The sequence below is a fragment of the Chiloscyllium plagiosum genome, unplaced genomic scaffold, assembly GCF_037043375.1.
Source record: "Chiloscyllium plagiosum isolate Xiang-an unplaced genomic scaffold, Cpla_swu_hap1 HiC_scaffold_6, whole genome shotgun sequence".
Lineage (NCBI taxonomy): Eukaryota > Metazoa > Chordata > Chondrichthyes > Orectolobiformes > Hemiscylliidae > Chiloscyllium > Chiloscyllium plagiosum.
In genome coordinates this window covers 83,861,436-83,888,902 of record NW_028270144.1, presented here as the reverse complement: position 1 = coordinate 83,888,902, position 27,467 = coordinate 83,861,436, and the positions used below count along the sequence as shown (strand labels likewise).

General features: G+C 39.6%; 1 protein-coding gene across 1 annotated transcript in view; it reads left to right on the top strand.

Moving 5' to 3' along the window:
* The window catches only part of cpap (centrosome assembly and centriole elongation protein), a 96,273-nt gene that overhangs the window by 31,070 nt on the left and 37,736 nt on the right, over nt 1–27,467 (top strand). Inside the window, exons 5-9 of the mRNA XM_043691877.2 lie at nt 2,685–2,850; nt 3,276–3,393; nt 5,247–6,903; nt 10,897–11,029; nt 19,863–20,028. Of these exons, the coding sequence (XP_043547812.2) occupies nt 2,685–2,850; nt 3,276–3,393; nt 5,247–6,903; nt 10,897–11,029; nt 19,863–20,028 (2,240 nt within the window). The remainder of the gene's footprint in view (nt 1–2,684; nt 2,851–3,275; nt 3,394–5,246; nt 6,904–10,896; nt 11,030–19,862; nt 20,029–27,467) is intronic.

Below are 27,467 nucleotides of genomic sequence, written 5' to 3'. Positions count from 1 at the left end.
AAAATAGCAAGCAATGATAAGGTTGGGGTCATTCCTACAGCTGGAGTAGAGGTGTTCCACAAAATGGTCACCTGATCCACATTTGATCTGAAGGAGACTGTTGACCAGCAATTACAGTAGACAAAATTGAAAGAAGTACAAATAAAATGCTGCTTCCTATGTAAGCTGATTGGGGCCATTGATAGTGAGGAGGGAAGACGTGAATCTGTAGGTGTATACCTTCTATGATTTGTAGGCAAGTCCCCATGGTGGAGTAATGGATGTGTTGGGGACAATGGAAGAGTGGACCAGAGTAGTCATGAAGGGAATGGTCCCTGTGAAATGCTGATACTAATGGGGAGGACAAGATGTTTTGTGTGATCTGCTCTCATGTGCTCTCACGCGCTCTCCTGCTGTAGGCCAAACCAGTTTCAGCTGCTTCACCAATGACCTTCCCTCCAAAATTAGTTCAGAAGTGGGAATGTTTTCTGATGATTGCACAATGTTCACCACTATCCGTGACCCCTTACATACTGAAGCACTCCGTGTCCAAAAAACTACCTGGACAATATCTAGGCTTGTCTAATTAGTGCCATGTAACAGCTACAACATGCAAGTTCCTGGAAGTTACCATCTCCAAGAAGATAGTGAGTAACACACCATCTGACTCCTCAAGGCAAGTCTGTAAGGCATGAGTTAGGAGTATAATGGAATGCTCCTCGCTTGCCTGGGTAAGAGTAGCTTCATCAATATTCGAAAAGTTAAACACCATCCAGGACAAGGCAGTCCAATTCATTGGCAACCCATTCTCAAACACTCACTTCCTCCACCACTAACACGGGGCGGCATAGTGGCTCACAGCGCCATGGACTGGGGTTTAATTCCAACCTCGGGCAACTGTGTCTGTGTGGAGTTTGCACATTCTCCCAGTGTCTGCGTGGGTTTCCTCCGGATGCTCCAGCTTCCTCCCACAGTCCGAAAATGTGCCGCATAGGTGAATTGGTCATGCTAAATTGTCCATAGTGTTCAGGGATGTGTAAGTTAGATGCATTAGTCAGGCAAAATGTAGAGTAATAGGGGAATGGGTCTGGGTGGGTTACTCTTTGGAGGATCAGTGTGGACTTGCTGGGCCGAAGGGCCTGTTTCCACACTGTAGGGACTCAGTGTTCTATGTTCTAACACACAGTAGAATATGTGTGTTTCATTTGTAAGGTGAATTGCAGAAATTCATCAAGGCTTGTTGGACAGCTCCTTCTAAACCCTCGACCGCTAACATATTGAAGAACAATGTCAGCAAATGCAAGTTCCTCTCCAAGCTACTCATTGTCATGACTCGGAAGTACATTTTGTTGTTCCTTTTGGTGCTGGGTCAAAAACCTCAAACTCCTTCACCAATAGCAGTATGGATGTACCTACATCAAGTAGACTGCTGTGGTCCAAGAAGGCAGCTCATCATCATCTTTTCAAGGAGAATGAATCAGCATTTCTGCCCATTCATCAATCAGTGAAGCCCACATTCCCTGAATGAATTTTTAAAATTCCTTTCTCTAACAAGATCATCAATGGACAAATGACATTTTTGTAGTTTGTGGGATCTTGTGCATAAATTGGCTCCTATACTTATTTGCATGAAACATAATATAATTCTTTTGGATATTTGAGAGGTATGATGTGTTATAAGTGAAAATTCTTTGAGAAGATTTGAAGCTCAGGTTGAGGTTCTCGAAGTAAGCTTGCTTGCTGAGCTGGAAGGTTCATTTTCAGACGTTTCGTCACCATACTAGGTAACATCATTATTGAGCCTCTGAAGCACTGGTGGTATGGCCTGCTTTTTATTTGTGTTTTGGTTTCCTTGGGTTGGTGATGTCATTTCCTGTGGTGATGTCATTTGGAGTTATAGAGATGTACAGCATGGAAACAGACCCTTCAGTCCAACCTGTCCATGCCAATCAGATATCCCAACCTAATCTAGTCCCACCTGCCAGCATCTGGCCCTCCAAACCTTTCCTATCCATATACCCATCCAAATGCCTCTTAAATGTTGTAATTATACCAGCCTCCACCATATCCTCTGGCAGCTCATTCCATCCACTCTTGATCTTTTACTCAGGAGGTGGTAAATGGCATCCAAGTCAATGTGTTTGTTGATAGAGTTCCGGTTGGAGTGCTACACCTCGAAATTCTCGCACATGTCTCTGTTTGGCTTATCCTAGGATGGATGTATTGTCCCAATCGAAGTAGTGTCCTTCCTCATCTGTATGTAAGGATACTAGTGAGAGTGGGTCATGTCTTTTTGTGCCAAGATGTCTGAGCCAAGAGGCATCATGGTAGCCCACAAACCCACCAACACACTAAAACATCAGCTTATGAACTTGAAGAACCCTATGCAGACAGCAAGCACAACTAATGTCATTTACAAAATACCTTGCAAAAACTGTAACAAACACTACATTGGACAAACAGGCAGAAGACTAGCCAACAGGATATATGAACATCAACTAGCCACAAAAAGACATGACACACTCTCACTCTCACTAGTATGACACTACCTCATGAAGTAGTTCAAAATATTGCAAATTAAGTCTGACAGTACTGTATTTCAGCCTTGTTAGCACAAAAAAACAGAAGTACAGGATACAAAGTTAGTAATGTGAGTACCTACAAAATCTGCGTTCCTAATTTTTGAAAACAAAAATCTTTTGTAGGTGAGAACGAAGTCCAGGATGAACCAAATTCAGGATGTTCATTTTCAGATGAACCTTCAGACACACATCAAGGAAATAAAGATTGTACAAGTACATCTTTCTTTCCATCTCCATCTGAAAAACTTGATCATAAAGATCCTCTATCCTTTACAGCTTTAGAGGAAAGGTAAATGAAAGATTGGAACTCTCATAATGAACACTGAGGCTCCCTGATTTATGTACATCTAACCTATGAAAGCTTTTACTTAAGAATGTGATAGTGTATTCCAATTTGAGTACAAATCAACTTGCAAACTGACTCCACAATCTGGGGAACTGCCAATATATTCAAATAAAGGGTTACTTTAGTTACCCATATTAACAAATGATTAGCAAAAACCTAATTTATAAAATATTCTGTAATTATTAATACAATCTAAAACAATTGTATGCTTTGTGATGGATTGAAATGTTTATGAAAGTATATATAACAATTTTGTATTAATATCTTATATCTGCCTTGATACACAACACTTCAAATGCAAAGATTATTGAACTGTGATTAAACTAAAGGAATTAAAACAAAACTGCTCTTGTTAATATTCTTCATAGACCAATTAAACCAGGAGTAGGTATAAGGAAGGAAACTTATGAAGAATACTTGGAGAAACAGATGCAAATGGAAGAAGAGAGGTTGAAACAACAGCAACTTAAATTGAATCAGCCACAGGTTTGTGTTTGGAACAATAAATCTAAAATGCATTAAGTTAAACATGCAGTTTGAGATTTGTGAAATGCCATAAACTATAGAAACATTAGAAATCATTTGCTACTACTTAAGTTATTCAAATTAATTATCAGATTTCAAAATGGCTCCATTGGGAAGCTGTTTGCATTCTCCATCTCTGTACTAGAAGTTGTAGATTCGAAATGTAGGATTGTTTATGGCACAGAAGGTTGTCATTCTGCCATTGTATTGGATCAACATTCACTCCAGAGATTCAGGCACAAAATTTAGACTAACCTTTCAGTCAATACTGTAACAGAGGTGTTGTCTTTCAAATGAACCATTAAACTAAGGCCTCAACTGCCCCCAGGTACACTAAGATTTAACAACATTGCTCCCAAGAAGAGTTGGGGAGTTCTCTATGAAGTCCTTTGTTTGATAGATCAATAATCATATATTAAGTTAAGTAGGAACACTTTTTTTTCCAAAAGATTTGCAAGGGTTTTATTGTGAATGCTATTTATCACAAGTGTCCGTTTCCACCTTTTCCTTCTGTACGTTTTTTGCTGTCTAGAAGATAATGCCTCACTGGGCAAGAACCCGACTCCTATTATATATCAGCCCACGCCAAATTAACAAAAACACAATTAACAAATCTCACACACTGCTTGCATACAAAGGGCATGAACCCAGCTCTTTTCATATTTTGAAAAACCTACCAATAAATATCCAATTACCCAAATAACTAACTGCCCACCACGGGCACGTTCATGATAACAAAAATCACAAAGGGTGGGAAAAACAAGGGAGTGGACGAAATACTAAGGCAGTGTCTGATGACACTGGAACTGTGGGGAGGCATGTTGACAACCAGAGGATTGATCCAGGAGCTGTGGTTAGCATGAAATGGGCTACAAAGAGGGCCTAGGAGCTGGGAGGCCTCCTCTCTCACCCACCTCCTTCCCCTTCTCACTCCTTTTCCTGTGTTGTTCCCTCTTCCCCCTCCCAATTCTGCCCTCCAACCTGAGTCCTGATTTTCTTTCTTCCCCCCCCCCCCACCCCATCCCAGCGAGTTCTGCTATCCCAGATATTGCTTTTATTCTGTTCTTCTTATGTCTCTCTTATGATCCATTAGCTTGTCGATATGAGTTATTTATTCTTTGGAACCCTGTACCTCAGAAGGCAGTAGAAGCAAAGTCTTCGTATATTTGTAATTCAGAGGATGGTAGGGCATCAACATCAACTCCACTTCCCAGAATAATCCCCACACGCCTTTATGTCGAAGTATCAGTGCAATTCTGTATTGAATCTACTTGGTGAGGATCTACAGCCCTCTAGATTAGCGAATGACAAAACATCACAGTCCTCTGAGTGGAGAATTTTTTTCCTTATCTTGACCTATTTGTCTTGAGACCCTCTGCCATACTTTTAATCCAGTCTTTCCTTCTCTTTACTATCATCTGTTTAATTTAACCCTATTTCCTTCTGTTCTTTTTGTCTGTGTCTTTAAATCTCATTAATGAAGGAGTTAGACTGTCACTCCTGCTTTTCATGTCCTAGTCTTCTCATTATCTGCTGACACAGGCAGGATTTTTCAGCACAAACAAAATGCTCCATTGAATTTTGGGCCAACATTACTACTTCCAACCACACCCCTTTATCTTCCAAATTTTGAGAATGGGTCTGGGAATACAGTTTGTAGTATTCTTTGAAGCCAACACTACTTTATTAGAAAGTGTGAAAGTAGGGTTTTGTTTGAATGATTTTAACGCATCAAGGTAACGTTATAAATTTTTAAAACTATTTCAAAACTGTCACTAAATTCTTAATTACTACATACTTCTATGTTTTTAAAGGACAAAGGCCATCAAAAGAGGAAGTTTCTAAAGTGTGGCGAAGGCCTAGCAAGATTCTCAAAAGTTAATTCAAGATATTTGACATCCAAGAAAATAACTGATAAGGAATCAAACCTAACGAATCAACCGGCAGCAGGTTCTCAAAGTTCAGTGAGCACAACACATCAAAAATTGCAGTGCAAATTTACAATGTTAAACAAAGAAAACCATTTCAGAAGCTCAGCTGGGCTCATCAACAATCCAGCAGCAAATAGTAAAGGAAAGAACAACTCTGCTTTGCGTGTTAAAAAGTTAACTGCTTTGGATAATTGTAAAGGAGAAAATTCCTCCCAGTCACCTCTGAAAATGCAGGCTGACAGAAAAAAAACTACATTAGTTGGTAAAATTCAAAATATCCCTAAAACTATTAAAACTGAGTGTGCAAACATGGTTCAGAAATATGAACAGAGTGCATCAAAACAAACTGGACAGAGCACTGTCACTTCACATAGACCAATAGCGGTTCATAATGGTGAGAAATTTCAGACAAATGAACATGTTGTTCCTACACAGCCAAGTAGTAAAGAAGCAACTGGGCATGAACATACACTTGAAACATCATTTCAGAAAAATTTGGACAAGTGGAACAAGGAAAAAGAGAAAGAAAATATAGAATTGAATGAATTTGAATTTCTGGAGGAGGCGGCTGAAGAACTTTCCTTCTCTAGTAATTCATCCTTTGTACAAAAAATGATACAAGGTAACTGGCAGAACAATGAATGTTGCAGATTGTCATCTACCCCAATCAAATCTGACCAACACAAAACCTTTGAAAATTCAAGTGAGCCAGTGAATTGTGGGAATACAGATTTCGAGGTAGATGATAATCTTAAAAGTCATAATATTTTAGAACATAGGAATAGGGTAAAAGAAAATGGGAAAACTGTTATTGGCTTACCAACCAGTGATAAAGTAGCATTCAAAACTGTTGACTGTGATCCTGTAGAGGATGAATTTAGCAGTTGTAATACCACTTTGGATTCTGAAATTGATGACCTTGATTCCACCTTGACAAATGAAAAAACAATGAGGAAACAGTCTGTGATCTGCAGCAGTGACAAAGAAGATGATCCTAAATCTAAATGTAGAAAAAAGCCAACAGATATTCTCAGTAAAGACAAGAATATGGATACAGATCTTGACTTGTCCTCCTCCTCCTCGTCATCTGATGTTGATATTGAAATGTCTACTGTAATAGAAAACAAGAAGATTTTGTTGAGCCAGAAACAAGATTCATCTCTCTCCAATTCGAGATGCAAAATCAGTTCAACTTGCCATCAAGAGCATGTTGATTTTGATGATGAACAAACATGGGCTGACCTAGATGAAAGTGGATTAATTAACCACGAAGATAACTCAGCAGAGTCTGTTAATTCTTCTGTATTAGATGGATGTTTCTCTTCTGGAAAAACTAATGAGGATAAAATTATGCAAAGAAAAGTTGCTTCTGCTAAGAAAGGAGATGTTGTGGGTGAAAAGAACATGGACAAAGCCACAGAATCACCCCCAGTCTCTGATTTGATAAAGAGATTGTTTCCTTCACTGAAAACCAAGAATGAGTCTGGATCTGATCAAGGACTGGAACAAAAGTTTAAAGCTGTGAATGATAAACCAATAGGTATAATATCTATATACATTATATTTCTTAAATGAAAGTGAAATCGATGTATGTTTTCATTGTTAAGAATTTGAGAAAGCTTGTTGCATACTGGAGAGCTCAGTATTTCTGTTGGGCTTGAGCTGGTATGGCCAACCTTCAATGGCAGAGAGCAGGATTTAAAAAATATAATTCTATTAATTTTAAATATTAAATCCTGACTTCCTTTTTAAGCACTTTAAAAATAACAAATATTTTGTGTACTGTTGGAAGAGGCAGTCAGTCTGGGATGACGAAAAGTTTGTAGGAATGAAGCTGGAGGTGAAATGCTGCTTGTTGTTCAACTTGACAAACTGCCAGGAGATTCAGAATCAGAATAATCGCTTATTCATGCAAGCAAAGGGAGAGCGAGCATTAGCATAGAACCAACCTGGGAAAGTTGTACTTCAGGTTTATACACCCATCCAGTCACACATTGAAAACCTATCTAGTCAATTCCCACCATATATTGTCCAGTTGTCCTGGTGTAGTCTACTCTTTTCCCAAGTGTACACAGCATTGTCCAAGTTTCATTCAAGCCCTCCATTATCTTTGCTAGTTATGTAGCCCTGCTCCCTGTCCATCATTACTTGCTTTCCTATCGTTGGTTGTCCATGTTTCCATTCCTTATTCTGCCTCTGTGCCTACATAGCTTTTTATTATTACTGGCAATAGTTTTTAAAAAATTAACCTTTAACTAACTAACTAACTAACTAACTAACCCGAACTGATTCAACCTCTTGTGAGAACAGGGGAATATATAAAGGTGATTAACCTATGTACCGCTTAATCCCAATCTCACCCAGTTTCTGTCCTGCATGTTGTCATCTCTACCTCCTGAGTTCTGGAAATTTGCTTTTAATACCTCCTTTACATATTTAGAACATTAATTAACTGTACCCAGCTCAGTGCTAACATTAGGTTTCCATAACTGTGATGTGGTAAATGGAGTGCAGGTGGGAGAATTGCAGAGAGATTACAAATGGAGGTATACCAGAAAGAGGGGAGATAGGCAAATGTATTATCCTATATCTCTTAGCATCTCTAATTAAGGAACAGAAATTGAGTTGAAGGATAGAGGAAAAATTGAATAAATGGAACCACCGGATTTGCAGTAGAGTCTAAACAGCAAGAATGGTATTCGACATTAGAGCAGAAGTAGTCAAATAATAGTAGGTTGAAGATGTCAGAACTGGACTGAGAACCATACAAGAACAGACAAAGACATTTGGTTGTGAATTGAGAGGTAGTTATTGATTATTTGAAGTTTCACTGCAGAGGTAGGTCGCAGCACTTTGTGTCACTTCACCACCATTTCTTCACTCATCTAAAAGCAGGGAATAAATAAATAAGGAAACACACACATTTAGCAGAACAAGAGATAGGAAGGCAGATAGACAAGAATTATGCAATAGGGGCTGTTTAGAAAAGAAATACAAAAGCCCAACAGGACAGAAAATGCGAGTTAGGAGCACAATGGGCCTTTTTTTTTTTGCTTTGTTCATTGTCATTAATGACACTCACTACAATCATATTTCTCATAATTTACATGATTTTTAATGTGCAAAAATTATTAAGTTTTTGATGTTTTTGTTTTTATTACATAAAGTAATTAAAATGTTAAGACTGGATGCAAGTAGTCAATGTGTTAGGAAGGGACAGGGAGCTTAAAGATTATGGGGTATTACTGACTAAGGTGCTATCAGGGGAAAATGTAAAACCATCAAAGCCAATGCACTATATTGAATGTACAAAATTTCACGAATGGATGAGTTTATACTATAGATTTCTAATAACCACCAGGGCTATGTGGCTGCAGTATGAGTAAAGTTGGGATTCAATAATTTGGAATGCCTTTTAGAAGAGTTAGTCAAAATAGAAAAAGGGTCAGAGTTTCACCAATACTAAATGATTGGGTAAAGACAGTAGAGAGAGAGAGAGAATCTTGGATTTTAAAAATTCATGTTGAATTTGTTTGAATGGAGCTAATAAAGAAGTAAGAAAGAGGTTTGTGAGTGGTGACCTTATAGAAATTGGTATTAATGAAGAAAAATGTAGAGATTGGGGCTGTGGCCAACAAATTTCTTGTACCTAATTTCTTCTACCCTAGGATTTTAAAAGACTTAGCTGCCAAAGATCATGAATGTATTGTTTATGATCTTCCAGAACAGCCCCTCTGGATTAGAAGGCAGCAAAAGTAACGCTGCTATTTTAAAAAGCAGAACTATTGGCTAGTTAGGCTGCTAGTGTAGTGAAAATGCTCAACTCTATTCTCAGGAATGTGATATAATAGAGCATTTAGACTATGATTACAGCATCAGCATGAATCACAGAAAGTCAACATGTACATCAAGCAATTAGGAAAGCAAATGGTACGTTAGCACAAAGGGTTTGGACTATAATGTCTACAAAATCTTCCTGCTGATGGTAAGTCCTTGATGAGATCATTTTATGGAATACTGTGTATAGTTTTAGTTTTCATACCTAAAGAAAGATATACTTTGGAGGGAATGCCACAATATTTGATAAAGCAGATTCTTGGTATGGGGTGTTTCTCTAGGTCTGTGCTCCACAGCATGTAGAAGAATGAGTAGTGATCTCGTTGAAATATTTAAAATCTAAAGGGACTCATGTTGGATAGATGATTTTCTATCTGGAAATCGAGAACACGGTCTTAGTCTCAGAATAAAATATTGTCCAGTTCAGACTGAGGTGAGAAAGTTCTGGCGCTAAAGGCCTATATAATTATCTTTGTGATTTTCTGCCTCGGATTTGTAGTTTCAGTCATTTCATTCCTTAATATTCATTTTAAAGAATGTTAGATTTTTGGATATAAAATGATAAGGGGATATTGTGATATAGAGTCATATAGCACATCAAACCAGTCCATGCCAAACATAATCTAAAACTAAAATAGGCCTACCTGTCTGCTTCTGGCCCATATTTCTCCAAACTTTTCCTATTCAAGTACTCATCAAAGTCTTTAACAAGTTGTAATTGTACCCACAACCACCACTTCCTCAGGAAGTTCATTTCACACGCAAACCACTACCTGTGTGAAAGAAATTTGCACCTCATGTCTTTTTAAATCTCTCAACCTCTCACCTTAAAAAGGTGCCCCCTAGTCTTGAAATCCCCTATCTGAGGGAAAAGACAACTACCATTAACTCTATCCAAACACGTCATGATTTTATAAATTTGCAGAAGGCTGTGCTCCACTGGGAAAAAGTCCTAGTCTCTCCAGCCTTTCTTTATAAGTCAAATCTCCAGCTTAATAATATCCTTCCACTAATAAGGTAACCAGAATGGATACGTATTCTAGAAGAGGCCTCACCAATGTCCTGTACAACCTCAACATGACTTTCCAACTCCTATACTCAAAGGACTGAGCAATGAAGACAGCTTGGCTGATACACCTCGGATACATCATGATTTTACTGATTGGTGGAGCAGTCTCAAAGTCCAGAATGGTGCAATTTTGATTCTGTTTCTTAAGTTCTTGTATTAGAAATCAGATTGGCCAGTGTATATTGTAAAGCTTCAAGGGAGAATGTAACTAAAGTTGGAGAGCAGCATGAGCAAAGTTGTGCAGGGAATAGTTGCTAGGTTGAGTGGAAAATACTGTTTGAAAATGTAGCAACTTTTTTGGAAAAAAGTTGTATTTTTGTTTTCTCGGAATACTGGGGAGTGACTGGGCGACTGTTTTGACTGTTAGCTTGCTCACAATAGCTGCACTTGAAGAGTTCGGAGCCTCAAGGAAAATAGTATTGATACTTGTAAATGTTTGCTATGGTTTTAGTGTGTGTTTCACTGACCTTTTGGGGAATAATTAGGAGGATTCTGTGCGACTTTGCCCTCTTTCCTCTTCACAATTTTCTTAATTTCATAAGTTGTCTTTTAGGCAACAGTAAGAATTGTGTTTGCTCTTTATTTTTTACAGCTTTCATTTTAAGTACATTTTGTGCTGTTTTCTAGGTGCTGGTATCCAGTCCAAGTTACTGAAGGATAAACTGGCAGAATTAGAACATGAAATTGACCAATTTCGAGCAGAAAATGCTACATTGGCCCAACTCCGAAATGATAGAGAAAAAGCCATGGTGGACCTTAGGTATGTGTATGTGGTTAATTCTTACAGCAGAGAGCATTGTTACAATACGACTTTCTCCATGACCTGATGGTGAAATAAAGATAAATTATTTTCCTATCCCTTCAAAAATGTCATAGAATGAAGCAAGTAACTTGGGCAAACTACATTGCACATTACTATTTACTAAAAGATTGTGTCTTTGGTAAGGTTTTCTTAGGTGCAATTGCATAAGTGAATCTCCTATTTTGGGGCACTCATACCCCAACATCTGACTATACAGTCACTTACTTTGGTGTAACAGTATCCTTTAGAAGTCTGAACTGGATATTTGTGACCTTTGCACATGCTGCCATGGGATTGCCCCTAACATTTTTGGAAGTAAACCAATAAACCATGGACACCATCCAGGATAAAGCAGCTGGCTTGGTTGGCACAATGTGATGCAGGGGATAGTAGAATCTATGGATTCACATTAGAATAGTCAATTACACTCAAAATTGCCCAGTTGTTCCTAACCAGACTTTATGAATAATAGAACTTTGATGTTAGTTTATAATTTGAATAAAAATGTATTTACTAAGTTTACAAAGCCAAACAGCGTGTTCACAGGCATATAACTGTATATCTAATTTTGGTCAGCAGTGAATATGAGTACTTCAGTTAACTTCCGGAAATGTTTACCTTTTGTTTTACAAATGAGATTCTTTTCTCAAAACATTCAACAATTCTTTAACTGCATAGAAAACCAAAGAAAGTAAAACATGGTAACTTGTCCTAAAGCTTCCAAAATCAATTTGCTCTTTCAAAACCAGACAAAAGGCAGTAAATGCACGGGAGCAACCTGTAATTCTCCTCCAAAAAGCCACATGCTATTTTGACTTTGCTGTTCTTTCACTATTGCTGTGTCAAAATTCCATACTGTCTCCCAAACAGCACAGTGGGCTGCAACTATACAAAACGCTAATGCGGCCACACTTGGAATATTGTGTACAGTTCTAGTCGCCATATTTCGGGAAGGATGTGGAAGCATTGGAAAAGGTGCAGAGGAGATTTATCAGGATGTTGCCTGGTCTGGATGGAAGACCTTATGAGGAAAGGCTTTGAGACTTGGGTCTGTTCTCATTGGAAAGAAGAAGGTTAAGAGGGGATTTGATAGACCCATACAAGACGATCAGAGGATTAGATAGGGTAGACAGTTAACGTCTTTTTCTTAGGATGATGATGTTAGCTTGTACGAGGGGGCATAACTACAAATTGAGAGGTGATAGATTTAAGACAGATGTCAGAGGTAGGCTCTTTACTCAGAGTGGTAAGGGCGTTGGCAGGTAGGGCATCCAATGTAGTCAACTCCGCCACATTATGGAGATTTAAACAATCTTGGAAAAGCACATGGATGATGATGGGATAGTGTAGGGAGACGAGCTGAGAATAGTTCACAGGTTGGCGCAACGTCGAGGGCCGCAGGGTCTGTTCTGCGCTGTATAGTTCTATGTTCCATGTTTTATTTACACCCCAAAAATGGCAGCAGTTCAAGAAAGCAGCTTGCCACTAGTTAGGGATGGATAATAAATGTTGATCAAGCCACAACATCTACACCCCATGAACAGATTAAAACAGAGTAAACATAGTAGGTGAGCCTAACATGTAATGCCATGCTGCTTAATTTCACAGGCGACTCTTGCTGAATATTCAGAACCAAATACCCCTTAACGGTGCAATTAAAGTCAGGCTACTTGATGTTTTCAGTTATTGAAAATAGCTTCAAGGCATATTCCATTAACATTTTAAAGTTGTGAATACACTTTGCTTTAAAAATCAAGCCATTTGTGACAAAAAAATCAAAATGCAACCCCCAATTTTAAGATCTCTAGAATGGAATGACATAAAAAATGATTGGGTGTGTAAAGGAGAAGGTTGAATGTTGAAAATCCATTTTCCTAACATGACAAGTAAAAATGTTACTGCTAATATGATAAGCACTGAAAGCAGTCGATAGAGAAACATTTATAAACAAAAATCTGTATTATGATCTCCTGAGAAATTGATGCATTTAAAAAAAATTCCCAACTACTGACTGAAATAACTAAAGGACAAATTTGCATGTTTTAAAATTTTTTACAGACAAGATTGGAAACACTGATTAACATTACTTTGGTATATTAGTTGCCTATTAAATATTAAGGTTAAAATGTATTGATTAATGCAACCAAAACAAAGCATGTTTTACTTTCTGCCAAACTTCAGGCAGATGCATTAGTTGTATAAAAGATTGAGTCCCAAGCTGCAGCCAACTTGCCAGCAGGTTCACTTCTTGCCATACCAGGTTGAATCTTTCAGTGTACTTTGAAAATTCCTTCCTCTTGGCCCGAGGTATTCCAGAACTGGCTTTCACCAACCAGCAAGGCTCACCTTAGCACACAATGTTTCTTAAATTTCCAAAAATCCTGTTCTGTTCTCTTTTCGAATAGTGAACCAGGTCTCATCAGCATGTTAATGAAAGCAAGCTACTGCAAATGCTATTGATCTGAAATAAATACAAAGTTTCTGACAGCAGCTGTGGAGAGGGAACAGACTTAAATGTTTCAAATCCAATCCAATATCTACTCTCATTAACATGTTACTTTGCTCATGTACAAGCTCTTCACAGAGTAGCTGCTTTTGTATCCCTTCCTCCATATCTCTGTGTGACTGCGAAGGGCAGCTGTCTTTTCTTCTTTGTGAAAACGGTCACTAGCTTTTTCAAGCAGCACGACATTACATGTTTGAATTGCTTTCTGCATGACTGCTAGACTACATGCTGCTGTTTCCAGGCAGATTTTAGAATGAGCACATCTGTCTCACTAGAACATTTTGTTTAAACTTAAATTAGAGGAGACATTTTAATACATAACTGTGTTATAAAGTCCTGCATTTGTTACCATCTGGATTTCCAGTTATTTGTTTTTCAATGTATCTTATTAGGATTCTATTAGGGCCAATTAATAGTTTAAAAATTGAAATTGGAATGCTCAACAACTAACCAATAGAATTATTTCACAAAATTTCACTTTTTTTTTAACAATAACAAACTTTATTGCATATTAAAAAGAATTAAACAAAGTAAGCACTTTCAATAACTTTAATTCTACATTTGATTCTGGTTCCATTATTCTTAAAACCTTCAAATTACATTCACTTTTACTGGCAGCAATTCAAATTGTATCACCACTCCAGAATCCATTCTGATTTCTCTTTCGTGCTTCAGATATTCTGCAGGGTACAAGATTTAATCTAATATTTCCAGCAACCCTCTTTTACAGAGCCTCATGACTCTGGATTCCACACCTCAAGCACTGGCCTCACTATAACTACTGTACAGTCATTTAAAATATCAAAAAAGTTGTATTTCCAATAATCCAGTATAATTTGAAAGTGAAATCAATCTGATTTTGTTCTAGAGTGATGATGGAGAGCTGTTTTTTCAGACTGGAGGCCTGTGACCAGTGGTGTTCCAAAGTTTATCATAGCCATAGAAATGTACAGCACGGAAACAGACCCTTCTGTCCAACTCGTCCATGCCAACCGGATATCCTAACCTAATCTAGTCCCATTTGCCAGCAGTTGGCCCATATCCATCTAAACTCTTCCTATTCATATACCCATCCAGATGCCTTTTAAATGCTGCAAATGTACCAGCCTCCTCCACTTCCTCTGGCAGCTCATTCCAAACACGCACAACCCTATACGTGAAAATGTTGCCCCTTAGGTCTCTTTTATATCTTTCCCCTCTCACAGTAAGCTTATGCCCTCTAGTTCTAGATTCCCCCACCCCAGGGAAAAGACTTTGTCTATTTATCCTATCCATGCCCCTCATTATTTTATAAACCTCTATAAGGTCACCCCTCAGCCTCTGATGCTTCAGGGAAAACAGCCTCAGCCTATTCAGCCTCTCCCTATAACTCAAATGCTCCAACCCTGCAACATCCTTGTAAATCTTTTCTGAACCCTTTCAAGTTTCACAACATCCTCCCGATAGAATTGCACACAATATTCCATTTGTCATTTATATAAATGATTTAGATGAAAATACAGAAAGCATGTTTGGCAAATTTGTGGATAACACCAAAATTAGTGGTTTCATGGCTAGTGAAGAAGGTTATCTAAGATTACAAAGGGATCTTGATAAATTGGGTCTGTAGGTTGAAGAGTGGCAGATAGTTTAATTTGGATAAACGTGAGGTATTGCATTATAGTAAAACAAACAAGAGCAAGACTTGTACAATTAAAAGTAGGGCCCTGGGTAGTGTTGTAAAACGGAGAAACCTCAGGGTTCATGTACATAATGCTTTGAAGTTTGCATCACATATAGGTTTGAGAAAGTGAGGACTGGAGATCAGAGTCAGGAGTGTGGTGCTGGAAAAGCACAGCAGGTCAGACAGCATCCGAGGAGCTGGGGAATCGAAGTTTCGGACATCAGCCCTTCATCAGAATTCCTGATGAACACGTCGATTTTCCTGCTCCTCAGAAGCTGCCTGACCTGCATCACATATAGGTAGGGTGTTTAAGAACATGTTTAGCATACTTGCCTTTATTGCTCAGACGTTTTGAATATAGGAGTTGAGATGTTATATTGAGGTTATACAGGATGTTGTTGAGGCCTATTCTGGAATACAGTGTCCAGTTCTATTTACCCTGTTATAGAAAGGATGTTATTAAGCTTGAGAGGGTGATCTGCACATCTTTGGATTGAGTGAGGAAACAAGAGTAGAGGTCAAGAAGTGATGTTATAGAGGTTTATAAAATCATGAGGGATATAGATAAGGCGAATGGCAGGTGTCTTTTCTCTAGCATGAAGGATTTCAAAACTAGGAGGCATGTTTATAAGGTGAGAGAAGAAATACTTAAGTAGGCATGAGCAATTTTTTTCAAACACAGTGTGGTTCGTGTGTAAAATGAACTTCCAAAGGAAGTGGTGGATGCAGGTACGATTACAACATTTAATGACATTTGGATAAGTTCATGAATAGGAAAGATTTGGAGGAAATGGGCCAAGTGCTGGCAAGTGGGCCAAGTTTAATTTGGGATTATGGTCAGCATAGACTGGTTGGACTGAAGGGTCTGTTTCTGTGCTGTATGACTCTGACTCTAGAAGTCCAATTGTAACAAGGTTAACTGCTTTTTAGTTGAGAGCCTTTGAACTGTCTTTATTCTATTGGCTGACAACTAAACAAATCTTTGAGGACCGCCTTGTGCTTTCTCAACAGTTATGCAAAATATTTATTTATCTTTATGATCTTTTTATCCTCCAGAAGCAAATAACGCTATTTGTCGCTGATTGGGCTAACATGTTCTTAAATTGTTATTTTACTTTTAAATTGTCTGTAAGAGCCGTTACTGTTGAGTCTGCAATCTACTAGGTATTTTAATCTTCACGGCACCATGACTCCGTGGTTAGCACTGTTGCCTCACAGCGTCAGGGACTCAAGTTCGTTTCCAGCCTTGGGTGACTGTCTGTGTGAAGTTTGCACATCCTCCCCGTGTCTGCGTGGGTTTCTTCCGGGTGCTCTTGTTTCCTCACTCAATCCAAAGATGTGCAGATCAGGTGATTTGGCCATGCTAAATTGCCCATAGTATTAGGTGCATTAGTTAGAGGGAAATGGGTCTGGGTGGGTTACTCTTTGGAGAGTCAGTGGTAGACTGGTTGGGCTGAAGGGCCTCTTTCCACACTATAGGGAATCTAATCTCACTTTTAATTGTTCCTTTCACCTCCCAACTGCGTTGTCTCAAATCTGTTAGTTTTTCCATTATTCATATTAGCTTTATAGAATATAATTTAATCACTTGATTTATGAATCGTCTTTACATCTTTTTGCCTTGTAGTAATGTAGATATTTTGTAAACATTTAGACTAGGAGTAGGCATTTGGCTATTCAAGTCTGCTCCACCATTCTGTGTGATCATGGCTGATTCTCTCTTTCAATGCCACATTCCTATTTTCTCTTGATACTCTTTGATGTTATTCAAATTTGAAAATTTAACATTCTCTGTCTTGAATATTTTCAATGTCCTAGCCCATAGCCTTCTGTGGTAGCAATTCCAAAGGTGAATCAGTCTCTGAAGAAATGTTTCCTCACCTTCGTCCTAAAAGGCTTAAACCATGTCCTGAGATCGTGACCTCTAAGTCTACACTCCCCAAATAGGGGAAACATCCATCCTGCACCTAGTATGTCTATCTAGCCTGTGAGAATTTTATGTATTTTCCCCTCCACCTCCACCTCATTCTTATCAACTCTTGTTAGTGTCAACCCAGTCATAGAGTCATACAGCACAGAAACTTGTTCAAATTGTCCATGCTGACCAGGTTTCCCACACTGAACTAGTCTCATTTGCCTGCATATGGCCCATATCCCTCTAAACCTTTCCTGTCCATGTACGTCTCCTGGACGCTGCTGACCAGGTTTCCCACACTGAACTAGTCTCATTTGCCTGCATATGGCCCATATCCCTCTAAACCTTTCCTGTCCATGTACGTCTCCTGGACGCTCTCCTCATACATTCTTCAATCGTGACAGTCTTGCCATCCCTGGTATCAGCCTATAGAACCTTTGTTGCACTCCCTCTATAGGTTAGCTAAGCATGATTTTCTTTTCATAAACCCATGTTGGCTTTGTTGAATCAGGTTAATGCTTATTCTGTTAACATGTCTTTTAAAACAAGATTGTTAATTAATTTTTCATTGCACAGCACTTAGTCAAGGATAGCCTGCTCTGTAGTTGGTTTCTCGACATATTAATCATAGAGTCATAGATATCATTTCTGTGCCAGTCGAAAACAATCCCCTAACTATCCAATTCCATTTTCCAGTACTTGGCCCAAAGCCTTGAATGCTATGACATCACAAATGCATATCTTAACACTACTCAAATATCATGAGGGTTTTTGCCTCTATCACCCTTACAGGAAGTTCCAGATTCCCAACAAGCTGTGGGTGAAAAAGATTTTCCTCACATCTCTAAATCTTCTGCCCCTTAACTTAAATCTATGACCCTGATCATTACTCCCTGTATGGAGGGGAAAGGTTCCTTTCTGTCTAGTCTATCTATGTCCCTCATAACTTCATATATCTTATCGTATCCCCTCTCAATCTCCTCTGCTCTAAGGAAAGCAACCCCAATCTGTCCAATCTCTCCATGACAGAAATTCTCCAGCCCAGGCAACATCCTGGTAAATCTCTGCACTTCAGTGTTATTATATCCCTCCTATCACATGGATTTTAGAATTGCATACAACACTCGACCTGTGGACTAACCAAAGTGTCTTTTTTTAACAACTCCAGCGTGACCTCCCTATTCATAAACTTTGCCTTGACAAATTAAGGCAAATATCAAATGCCTTTTTAACCATTTTATCCACCTATCCTGATAGAGACTGATGTACATGCATGCGGTCTTTGGTGCTTCCCAGGGACCTATCATTCATCGTATATTCTCTTGCCTCTCAATAATGTGGATTACCACCCAATCAATTTTTGTATGGTCAGTGATCTTACTGATCAATCCTCCTACATTCAAGTCTAACTCACATATATAGACGACAAACAGCAAAGGCCCAACACTGAACAATTGGAAAAACACTCTTCAACCATCACTCTTTGCTTCCTGCTACTTAACCACTTGTGGATCCAATTTGCCATATTTCCTTGGATTCCACCTGAGGTTCAGGTAGATTACATCAAAAGTATTGCTGTCATCCACATATATGGTCGCTTCTTTAAAAAATTCAACCAAGATGGTCAGATATGACCACCTCTTAACAAAACCGTGCTGACTGTTCCTGTTTAATTTCTCTAATTCCAGATTAATTCTCTCCCTCAGAATTCTAATAGTTTGCCCACAACTGAGGTTAAACTGACTGGCTTGTAGTTTCCTGAAATATTCCTTGTTCCTTTCTTGAATAACAGTACTGAATTTGCTATCCTCTAATACTCTGGTACTTCTCCTGTGGCTAGAGTGGAATTGAAAAGTTTTTGCAAATGCCCCTGCTATTGCTTTACTTGTTTCACTCAAATACATGACTTACATTTCATCTGGCCCTGGAAACTGATCTAATTGAAGACTGCTAGACCACGCAGAACCTTCTCTCTTTTTTTTCTCTTTTTCTCTCTTTTTTTTCTTTCTCTATCTCTTCCTCTCTCTCTCTCTTGCCACCCTTGCTCGCTCGCTCTCCACTAATTTCTTTAATTGTACTGCAGACCTCCCAGATTTCTATACCCATACCGTCCCTCTTACTAGTGACCACCAATCCTAAGAAACCATCATGTATACACTCCAGGAAATCTTCCTCCACAGCATTATTACTGCTTTATTTGTGAGCCTATAAGGCAACCCCTTCCCAATGTTTTCTGTCTTTTGGTGTTGCAAAACTCCACTCATACAGATTCCAAGTTATGATTTTCCATGTTTATGTCCTTCCTTGCTTTTGCAATGATTCTCCTTTGCTAACAGTGCAACTACATCTTTCTCCGTGACTGCTGTTGCAAAATATTGAATACCCCTGGGTGTTCAGTTCCCAGTATTGGCCACTCTGCAACAATGTCTCCAAAATTGCAACTATATCATAACCATATACATCTCTTTGCAACATCTACCATTTGACAACTGTACTATGGCATTTGGAATTTCTTCACTACTGATCCACATTTCAAACCATTTAATCTAGTTCACTAAAAGTAGCCATATAGTGGATTGACAAATATTTTTGTAATTATCCGACTTAACTAATTTGAAGGCTTTTTTGTTACTTCAGTGGTTTAGATTTTGAAATTAAATGTGATACAGAAGGCAAAAATAATTAATAGAAGATGTTTAATCCTCAGAAAAGAATTTGAAGACTTTGAACGTAAGAAAACTGAACAGTTATCTCAGTTTGAGGAATATAAAAAAGAAGAATTAAAACGACTCCAAAAAGAGCGAATGATTTTCGAAAAACATGCTGCTGCAGCAAGAGCAATCCCTGACAAAAAGGAAAGGCAAGAAATACAGGTGAAAATCTTCCTTTACATTGTTACATTTCTGAAAATTAAGGCTACTGTTGAATAATTGGGATGCTTTTACTGCATTTTTAGTTATGAATGAGCAGTAATTTAATCCATATTTGAAAATTTACCAGTAGTTTCTCGAGTTTTTCTCTGTGGTCAATTTTGTCATAATTTTAAAATATTACCTAAAATTTGGTGTTTTTGGTCTGCACCACTTGAATTTTCATTGCTTCTTAACAGTGTGAAATACTTTGACAAACCTATTCATCAGAAATTCCAAGGGATCATGACATGTAAGATACCACTGAACAGTACTAGTTCCAAAGGTAACCATCGGCGTATGAGTAAACCAAGATCTATTCTACCACCATTTAGATAGGATTATTGAAAATGGACCTGATTATGATATATAAGTGAAGCTATTACAGTCACGTGCAGGACAAAGCAGAGCATGACCACAACCTTTAGTGCTGATGGCAGCAGTGCAACGACATGTCATTGTCAGCCAGATAATCATTGACTTACCTATAAAGTCCATCCTGATCCAAGTAAAACTGTGGATGTTAAACAATTGCCCATCCCACACGATAAAAAGAATCTATAATGTTGCCTTGGATATTTCAACTTCATCTCACCTTTTCTGCAAAATTTAGAAAATATGCTATCTCCACTGAGAGATTAGCTCAAGAAATATACCCCTTTATGTGGAGCAAAATCATATTGGGGTATCTCCACTCTCTCAAGCTAGTTTTGTTGACAAAATCTTGCCCACTGCAATACTACAACCCCAGGAAAGACACAATCTGGAAGTTGATGCATTGCAAAAGATCCCAGGTGCCTTTCTTTTGCAAAATGGAAAACCCATTGTTTTTGGTTTTAAAACCCTGTCATCTGTGCAAGTCAACTATTCCGATATATAGCACAAGACATTACCTCTGTAATTGTCATCATCCATTTCACACCTCTATATTTGAGATGAAATTCACTTGGGATATATGATAAGCTACTAAAAATGTTCTCTTGTAAAACACTGTAAACACGCAGTGCATTTGTTAGTGTGTTACTTCTCAAGGTACAGGATGTAACCTTGAAGTCAGATAGAGGGCAGGTAACAGAATAATTGTCTGATGCACTGAGCAAACTCTTGTTTAGATTCTCACTTGTTGGAAATGACCATTTCACATCAAGTATGAGGCATAAACGATATTTGCCACTTGTCACCTTCAAGCTTAGATATAGCCCATTTGGACATGGACTGATTCAGTATCTTGTGGGTTTGGGAATGACCATAAGATATAGGAGCAGAATTAAGCCCATTTGAGAATGGTTCACCATTTGGTCATGGCTAATATGTTTCTCAACCCCATTCTCTTGCCTTTACCCTGTAATGTTTGATCCACTTACTAATCAAGTATCTATTCATCTCTGTCTTAAATATACTCAACGACCTGCTCTCCACAGATTGACACCCTCTAGCTGAAGAAATTCCTCCATTTCTCAGTTCTAAAGGGTTTTCCTTTCACACTCGGGCTGTTCCCTCAGGTCCTACACTCCCTTACAAATGGAAACATCTTCTCCATGCCCACTCTATCCGGGGCTCTCAATTCTAAGTTTAAATCCAATCCCCCCCCCATAACTTTCTAAACTTCATCAAGTACAGACCCAGAGTCCTCAAACACTACTTGTATGACAAGCCCTTAATCCCTGCATTCAGTCTTGTGAACATCCTCTTGGGCCTGTCCAAGGGCAGCATATCTATCTTTAGAAACAGAACCCAGAATTGTTCACTATATTCCAAATGTGGTCTGACCAGAGCCTTACATGGCCTCAGCAGTCCATCCCTGCTCTTGCATTCTAGTCCCCTCAATGCAGGGATCTTGGCCTCTGACCTGCTCTTGTAGTCAGTGTTTATCTGGCTAGTATATTAGTTAGTATATGCTCACCAGATCAGGACAAGTTGTCAAATCTCCAAAATGTTTAGATTGCTGATTCTGTTTATTTCAATTATTGAACTGAAATATGAGTCTATTACCACTATGTATCTCTGTTTGAGGTTTTATTTTATTTAGAAAAAGGGAAATATTATTATTTCTCTCAGTACATAAGATATCTTTTAAGGGATAAACACATGATATCCTCAATATTATAAGATGTTACCTAATGTTATAAAGGTCTCTGCTGTCATTTTACTAAGTTCTTCACAGCATGATGTGCTAATAGAAGCAAATTGGTATATGCTACTGGTGACCTTCAAGTTGGATACCAGGAGCTGTAATAAAGTTCTGTTGGAACCTTCAGAACCATGTTACCCACATCTCATTATTATATTATGAGAGCTAACAGAAGTAATTCCTCATTGTGTATGTAAAACTGTCATCACTGCATCTGTGGGAGCTTGCAAAGATAGAGAAAAATTTGAGTAACCGTTGTGACTATTTGAAGAAATGATTCCTCGATACCACATCAGATCCCATCACCTTCCCAGTTGGGTAGACAGCAGTGGAGAACCCAGTAGCAGATTTCTCAACTAACATAAATAATGTGTCACGATGCTACTGTGCAGTGCAATTAGTATCTTTCATTAATAATTGCCACGGGAATTCACCGCTGTCCTTATAGTTGGGGTTTATATTCCTCCCAGTGCTAATGCTAAGGAGGCACACTGAACTGTAGGGGCTGTTAGCAGATTGCAGAACGCACACCCTGATGGACTGTTTATTGTTGCTGGAGATTTCAACCATGCAAATCTCAAGACTGTGCTCCCTAAATTCCATCGGCATGTTGACTTTGTGACGAGAGGAGAGAACACGCTGAATCTGGTTTATACAAACATCCCCCACACAAACCGGCCAGAGCCCCAGCCCTACCTCGGCTCCTCAGACCACAGGCCTGTTTCCATACTGTAGGTAACCTAACCTAATCTAATCTAATCTCTGTTATGCTAATCCCAGTATATAGACTGCTCGTCAGACATGTCAAACTGGATCTGAAGCAGGTGAAAACCTGGCCCAGCAGGAGCCATTTCTGCTCTTCAAGACTGTTTTGAGTGCACTGAATGGCGCGTGTTCAGGGAGGCAGCAACCGATGGCGATTCCATCAACTTAGAGGAGTACACAGTGTCAGTGATTTGCTACATTAGCAAGTGTATTGACGACGTCACTGTGTCCAAGACCATCACTTCTTGTCCCAATCAGAAGCTATGGATGACCGCAAAGTTTGTGTTCGCTGCTGAAGGCCCATGGGCCCATGATTCCACTTCCAGAGCAGATCACAAGGCAGCCCTAACATCAGCAAGGACCAACCTGACCCAGGCCATCAAAGAGGCAAAGCGTGCGCACACACACAGAATACACAGCCACTTTCTGGACAGAGGTGATAGGCGGAGCATGTGGAAAGGCATCCAGAACAGCATCACCTGCTTATGCTGGTGATGCCTCAGTCCCAGATGAGTTAACAACTTGTATGCACGGTTCGAGGCATGAAACGATGTGGCAGCGAGGATGTCCATCCCCCCCCCCCCCCCCCCCCCCCATGACCAGATGCTGTCTCTTACCATGGATGATGTGAGGAAAACCCTATGCAGAGTCAACCCATGCAAGGTTACGGGACCAGATAACATTCCTGGCAGAGTGCTCAGAGGATGCTGTGACTTACTGGCGGATGTTGAAACGGTAATCTTCAACATCTCCCTGAGCTGTGCCATAGTTCCAACGTGGTTCAAGGCCGATATCATCATTCCGGTGCCAAATAAGTTTTCAGTGTCCTGTCTCAATGACTACTGCCCCATTGTATTAATACCCATCATATGAAGTGTTTTGAGAGGCTCTTGATGATCATTTTAAGACCCTGCTGCACCCCTCACTGGACACCTTGCAGTTTGCATATCATCCCAACCACTCAACAGATGAATGCTGTTTCCACAACCTTACATCTGGTCCTCACCCACCTGGAGAAGAAAGACACCTATGTCAGATTACTGTTCATAAACTTGAGTTCTGCATTTAACACTATCATTCTTCAGCACCTGTTTGGAAAGCTTAGTCTGCAGGGCCTAAATACCTCCCTTTGTAACTGGATCCTGAACTTCCTGACTGTGGGACCTCAGTTTGGATTGGGAACAGCAGCTCCAACACCATTACACTGAGCACGGGGGTCCCCCCAGGACTGTTTACTCAGTCCACTGCTGACACACAACTGTGCAGCGATGCACAGATCGAATCACATCATCAAGTTCACTGATGACATGAATGTAGTGGGTCTCAATAGCAGGGATGACTGGTCAACATGCAGAGAGGAGGTGCAGTGGCCAACAGACTGGTGCAGAACCAACCTGTCTCTGAAGGTGGACAAAATAAAAAGAGATAGTTGTTGACTTCAGAAGGGCACGAAGTGACCACTGTCCACAGAACATTGACTCCCCCGTGGAGATCGTGAAGAGCAACAATTTTTTGGTGTCCATCTGGTGGAAAATTTCACCTGGTCCCTCAACATCAGTTCCATAGCCAAGAAAGCCCAGCAGCGCCTCTACTTTCTGCATAAGTCGAGGAAAGCCCTCCTCCGACACTCCCATCCTCGCCACATTCTACAGAAGGTGCGCGGAGAGTACACTGAGCAGCTGTATAACTGCCTGGTTCGAGAATTGTACCTTCTGTGATCGTGAGACCCTACAATGGATAGCGAGGTCAGCTGAGAAGATCATTGGGGTCTCTCTTCCCTCCATTATAGATATTTACAACACATGCTGCATCTGAAAGGCTAAGAGCATTGTGGAAGACCCCACACACCCCTCACTCAAACTCCTCTCCCTCCTGCCAATTGGCAGAAGATAACAGAGCATTCGTTCTCTCACAGCCAGACTGTGCAACAGTTTCTTCCCCCAAGCCATTAGGCTCCTTTACACTGTATGTTCGGACTCCTTTCCATCTGAAATTCTTTGCATGACTTCAAATTGCTGCTAGAACAATGTCTATTAATTATCAATCTTTCATTACACAATAATTTGCATGTTTTGCACTTCTTACACACTTTATGCCACCCTTTGTATGATCATGTAGTTTGTGCTGTCAGTGTAGCACCTTGGTCCTAGAGGAACGCTGTCTCGTTTTTACTGTATCACTTGTATATGGAAGAAATGATAAATAAAAGGTATTCTACTCTCTGCTCTACTAATAAGATGATGCCTGCATCTACCACACACTTGAATGACATGATTGAGTTTCTGTGCTGGTGTGATGCCAGGTACACTAATCGTATCTCCCAGCAATTGACATAATCAAATCCAACCACATGTTCCTTCAGTTGTTTGTAATAGGCAAAGTCCATTCTCGACCAATCCAAAAAGCAAGATGAAAATCTTGGGTAATATGCCTCTCTTTTCAGACGTATTCAAACTCTGCACTTCCGAGCAGCAACTTTAAAGTACTTATTCTTGGCATTTTTAGAACATTACAGTGCAATACAGGCGCTTCGGCCCTCGATGTTCCATCGACCTGTAGAACTAATTTGAAGCCCATCTGACCTAAACTACTCTATTCTCATCCATATGCCTATACAATGACCATTTAAATACCCTTAAAGTTGGAGAGTTTTCTACTGTTGCAGGCAGTGTGCTCCACATCCCTACTACTCTAAGTAAAGAAACTAGCTCGGACAACTGTCCTATATCTATCGCCCCTCAATTTAAAGGTATGTTCCCTCGTGCTAGCCATTGCCATCTTGAGGGAAAAGGCTCTCACTGTCCAACCTATCTAACCCTCTGATTATCTTATATGTCTCAATTAAGTCACCTCTCAACCTTCCTCTCTCTAATGAAAACAGCCTCAGGTCCCTCAGCCTTTCCTCGTAAGACCTTCCCTCCATAGCAGGCAACATCCTAGTAAATCTCTTCTGAACCCTTTCCAAAGCTTCCACATCCTGCCTATAATGTGGCGTCCAGAACTGCGTGCAATACTTCAAATGTGGCCGCACCATAGTACAGCTGCAGTATGATCTCATGGTTCCAAAACTCAATCTCTCGACAAATAAAAACCTTCTAAACAACCTAAGTGGTGACTTTCAAGGATCTATGTACCTGGACACCAAGATTTCTCTGCTCACCTACCATTACCCCAGTATTTTGCATTCTGTTACCCCTTCCAAAGTGAATGACCTTGTACTTTTCCGCATTAAACTCCATTTGCCACCTCTCAGCCCAGCTCTGCAGCCTACAACATCCTTCGTCACTTCCACAACTCGACTGACCTTCATGTCTTCCGCAAATTTACTAACCCTTCGTTCAATGCTCTCATCCAGGTCATTTATAAAAATGACAAACAACAATGGATCCAAAACCGATCCTTGCGGTACCCTACTAGTAACTGAACTCCAGGATGAATATTTCCCATCAACACCACCCTCTGTCTTCTTTCAGCTGCCAATTTCTGATCCAAACCTCTAAATCACCCTCAATCCCATGCCTTCGTATTTTGTGCAATAGCCTACCATGGGGAACTTTATCAAACTGAAGAAGGGCTAATGCCCGAAACGTCGATTCTCCTGTTCCCTAGATGCTGCCTGACCTGCTGCGCTTCTCCAGCAACACATTTCCATCTCTGATCTCCAGCATCTGCAGACCTCATTTTCTCTTCAACTTTATCAAACGCCTTACTGAAATCCATATACACCACATCAACTGCTTTAACCTCCTCCACCAGTTTGGTCATTTTCTGAAAGAACTCAATAAGGTTTGTGAGGTACGACCTATCCTTTACAAAACCGTGTTGATCATCCCTAATCAAACTTATTCCTTTCTAGATGATTATAAATCCTATCTCTTCTAACCTTTTCCAACTCATTACTCACAACCGAAGTAAGGCTCACAGGTCTATAATTTCTAAGGTTGTCTCTACTCCCCTTGAACAAGCGAACAACGTTTGCTATCCTCCAGTCTTCTGGCACTATAGACAATGACGACATAAAAATCAAAGCCAAAGGCTCGGCAATCTCCTCCCTGGCTTACCAGAGAATTCTAGGATAAATCCCATCTGGCCAAGGGGCTGTATCTATTTTTACACTTTCCAGAATTGCTAACAACATCTCCTTATCACCTCAATCCCATTTGGTCTAGTAGCCTGTATCACAATATTTTCCTTGACCACGTTGTCTTTTTCTTGTGTGAATACTGACAAAAAGTGTTCATTTAGTGCTTCCCCTATCTCCTCTGACTCCACGCACACTATGCTTGATTGGCCCTAATCTTAGTCTAGTCATTTTTAAAAAAAATCCTGGTATATCTATAGAAAGCCTTGGGGCTTTCCTTGATCCTATCCGCCAATGACTTCTCATGTCCCCTCCTGACTCTTATTAGTTTGTTCTTTAGGTCTTTCCTGACTAACTTGTAACTCTCAAGCGTCCGAACTGAGCCATGACATTTCATCCTAGCATAAGCCGCCATCTTCCTCTTGA